At 37.5% G+C, this 3,916-nt stretch overlaps 1 protein-coding gene across 1 annotated transcript in view; it reads right to left on the reverse strand.

Annotated features, from left to right (window-relative positions):
• Positions 1-1,665: 1,665 nt before the first annotated feature.
• Positions 1,666-3,916, reverse strand: part of LOC106871109 (uncharacterized) — a 29,639-nt gene continuing 27,388 nt past the window's right edge. Inside the window, exon 10 of the mRNA XM_014917412.2 lies at positions 1,666-1,863. Within this exon, the coding sequence (XP_014772898.1) occupies positions 1,805-1,863 (59 nt within the window). The 3' untranslated portion in view covers positions 1,666-1,804. The remainder of the gene's footprint in view (positions 1,864-3,916) is intronic.

The following is a 3,916-nucleotide window of genomic DNA, read 5'->3' on the forward strand; positions in this document are numbered from 1 at the left end:
ACACATATATAGATTACTGTTCAAGTACTCCATCCAGTGAGAGATAAATATCATTTAATGTACACAGTATTTAAAATAAAAGCTACTAATAGTTTCTCGCCATAGAGACTCTGAGATTAGGCAGATTCATATATCATGCTTGTGTCTCCAAGAAATCTTTACGCTCAGGCCATATGGTTAGTGCTGCTTGAAAACAAGATGCTGGTACATGAGAAATCACGAGAAAAGAACATACAGGAACATTAAATATATGAAGTGGTCCATTATTAGTTTCGTACCATCAGACAATACTGGTAATTTTAAATGCGATTATGGCCTTGAGGAAATGTATTATATAATTACTTCTAAATTAGAATTATTAAATTGTAGAAATAATTTTACATTGAAATGTTCTCATAAATATAGAAAAACATTTAAATATTTCAATAGTAAATAATCCGTTAATTATAATTGCTGTTTCTATAATCTAAGACGCATAATTTTTCTAAAAAAGTTTTCAGCATATTTAATAGATAGATAACTAATTGTCATGATGTAGAATTTCTGTTTAGTTTTTATTCTCTCATTATCTATTGACGTCATCAACGTTCTTTTTCAATGTGTTCATCTATTGGAGACATTTTCTTAGTTCACTTTGAATTTAGCCCATTTTGGATTGCCTTGATAACATTGTGTTAGCATATATTTTTGGATATATATATATATATATATATATATATATATCAATTTCACCGATATTCTATACCTTCTTTCTGTGCCTAAATATACTGCCACAATGGAAATGATTGTTGATAATGTGTGATGTAATCATCAATTAAAGATGTAATTTTCTCCGTTCTTGTTCTTACCAAATTTCTTGGAATTCTTCTAAGCAATATTTGGATTTATTTGTCATACATGATAAATTACCTTGGATGTTAATTCCACTGGAATTTATTGGGATCTGATTGTTTGATATAGTTAACTAAATGTTTGTATGTTTGTAGGTAGGTATATCATCATCACTGCTTTCCATGCAGTTCTTGTTTGGAGTTACTGTCCTAGTTGGTATGGTCAGGGGACAAAATTTCACTAGTCCATTTTCATTTGGCTTGGTTACTATGGCTGGAGGATTCGTGTGAATGCATGTATTTGTGTGTGTGTGTGTGCATAGCTGTCTCCTTGCCTAGATATCATGAAACAGCTGTAAACTAGTGTCACTTTCATGCAAACGAAGCCCTTCATTTTTAATCTTTTTGAGATATGTCTGGTCATGGGAAAATATTACCTTTCTTGGAAACAAGAGAGGGTTGGTGACAGGAAGAGCATCTGGGTGTTGAAAATCTGTCATGACCCATGCAAGTATGGAAAAGTGGATGTTAAATCGATGATATTTTTATCTAACATTCTACCAATTTGTCAAGTTTACCAATCATATTCAATATTCTAACCAATTCCAATCATATTTGATAACTTATTCACAAGAATTCTTGAACTATGTTTCAGCTTTTCTAGGACAAAGTTAATCTCCTCTTTTACTACCTTTTAGTAGGAATTCCATGTTCATTGTTTATATCTGCCTCTGAGGCAATGGCATGCATGTACTTCGCAATCTTTGTGATTCCGTTTTTTCACTGTTCGATTCAGAGTACGTTAAATCCAAAAGCAATTGAATAAAAAAAAGTCTTTTAAGACCAAAGACGTTTATTGGATTAAAAAAAAGAAAAGAATTTTTAAAAATAAACACAAATATATTTCCTACAGGAAATATATTTATATATATATTTTTTGTAAATTTTTAATTCTTTTTCTGGGTAGCAATCAGTTAAACGCTGGTGTTGTTAATAATGAAGTAGTCACCAGATGCGGGCTCAAAATCCAAATCTGAAATAAATAAATGTATTATTATTGATAAACAAATAAATTACTGGTTCTTAAGTGGTGCACCACAAGGAGTAACAAGTTGCTCAGTGGATTTATAAAAAAACATAATTTAACCCTTTAGCGGTGAAGTGCCTGTGTGCTCCAGTGACCCAGAGAGCTATGCTGAAGGGAGAGAAATCTTCAGGCAGGTCTTACCAGGCCAGACAGGTCAAAGGGTAAGAGACAGACAAAACCTTAACGATAATAAATCGAAGCATCAACAGCAGGGTATGGGTTTAGTTATCAGCAGGATCTAACAGATCAAATTCCTGGCTTTGAACTAGCAGAATGACCCTAATATTCCTAGTTAGATGGAAACTGCGGGACCATATGGAGCAGTGCCCTGTGACTCCTATAGTATGCACAATCGAAACCCCTAGATGAGAGATGATAGCATTCAGATTATTCTATCACAAATGTAGTACTTATTTATTCACAGCGTGATTGTTGCCAGAGCAGCTGTCTGGCTTCTGTGCCAGTGGCACGTAAATAACACCATTTGAGTGTGATCATTACCAGCGTCGCCTTCCTGGCACTTGTGCCGGTGGCATGTGAAAAGACATTCGAGCGAGGTCGTTGCCAGTGCCGCTGGACTGGCTCCTGTGCAGGTGGCACATAAAATACACCATTTTGAGTGTGGCCATTGCCAGTACTGCCTTACTGGCCTTCATGCCGGTAGCACATAAAAGCACGCAATACACTCTCAGAGTGGTTGGCATTAGGAAGGACATCCAGCTGTAGAAACTCTGCCAAATCAGATTGGAGCCTGGTGTAGCCATCCGGTTCACCAGTCCTCAGTCAAATTGTCCAACCCATGCTAGCATGGAAGGCGGACGTTAAACGATGAGGATGATGCTTTGAATTAATGATGCATTATCTCATAGCTTTGATATTTCAATGGTATGATAGTTTAGGTTTTGAATGCCATTGTAGGGTAGGAATGAAAAACCAGATCTGGCCAGTTTGGCCAGATCTGGTAGAATGGTTGGGCCAGTTTCAAAGCTAAAGAGTTAAAGCTTTAGAAAATTTACCTTAATACTTGGAACATCTTGAAAGACATTAATCATAATTTTGTTATATAAAAACTGGCACTCCATCACTTACTATGACCAGGATTCTAATTGATTTGATCAATGGAACAACCTGCTTGTGAAATGAATGTGAAAGTGGCTGAGTACACCACAGACGCACTTACTCATAACATAGATTTGAAGTGACACAGGATGTGACATGGCTGGTCCTTTGAAATACAGGCAGGATTCATTTTTACCAGCGGAGTGGACTGGAGCATTGTAAAATAAGTGTCTTGCTCAAGGGCACAATGCACCACCAGGTTTCAAGCTCATGGCCTTACAATCATGAACTGACTACCCTAACTACTTGGCCACGTGTCTTCAGTCAGTTTTGTCATATATGACTGTGATTAATAACATACAGTAAACAACAGTTTTCCATATTCATTTGTTTGTTTCACAACTGTTTTTTCCATGCTAGCATGGGTTAGATGAATTTATTGAGACAACTGTGTAAAGAAGTGCTGATTTCTAACTGTGGAGGAAACCTGTGGTAGAAGTAGACCCAGGAAGACTTGGGATGAGGTGGTGAAGCATGATCTTTGAACTTTGGGCCTCACAGAGGCAATGACTAGTGACTGAGACCTTTGGCAATATGCTGTGCTTGAGAAGACCCATCAAGCCAAGTGAAATCGTAGCCGTGGCTGATGCTGGTGTCACATAACTGGTACCCATGCTGGTGGCATGTAAAAAGCACCTTTCGAACGTTGGGCCTTACAGAGGCAAAGTGGTTGAGCTCCTTTTGAGTGTTGGGCCTCACGGAGGCAATGACCAAGACCTTTGGCATTGCCGTGCTTGAGAAGAAGACCCTTCAAGCCAAGTAAATGGCACTCGTGCTGGTGGCATGTAAAAGCATCTTTTACAAAAAAAGAAAAGAGAGAGGGAGAGGAAGAGAGAGAGAGGGAGAGGAAGAGAGAGAGAGAGGGAGAGGAAGAGAGAGA

The sequence above is a fragment of the Octopus bimaculoides genome, chromosome 1 (assembly GCF_001194135.2).
Source record: "Octopus bimaculoides isolate UCB-OBI-ISO-001 chromosome 1, ASM119413v2, whole genome shotgun sequence".
Taxonomy (NCBI): Eukaryota; Metazoa; Mollusca; class Cephalopoda; order Octopoda; family Octopodidae; genus Octopus; species Octopus bimaculoides.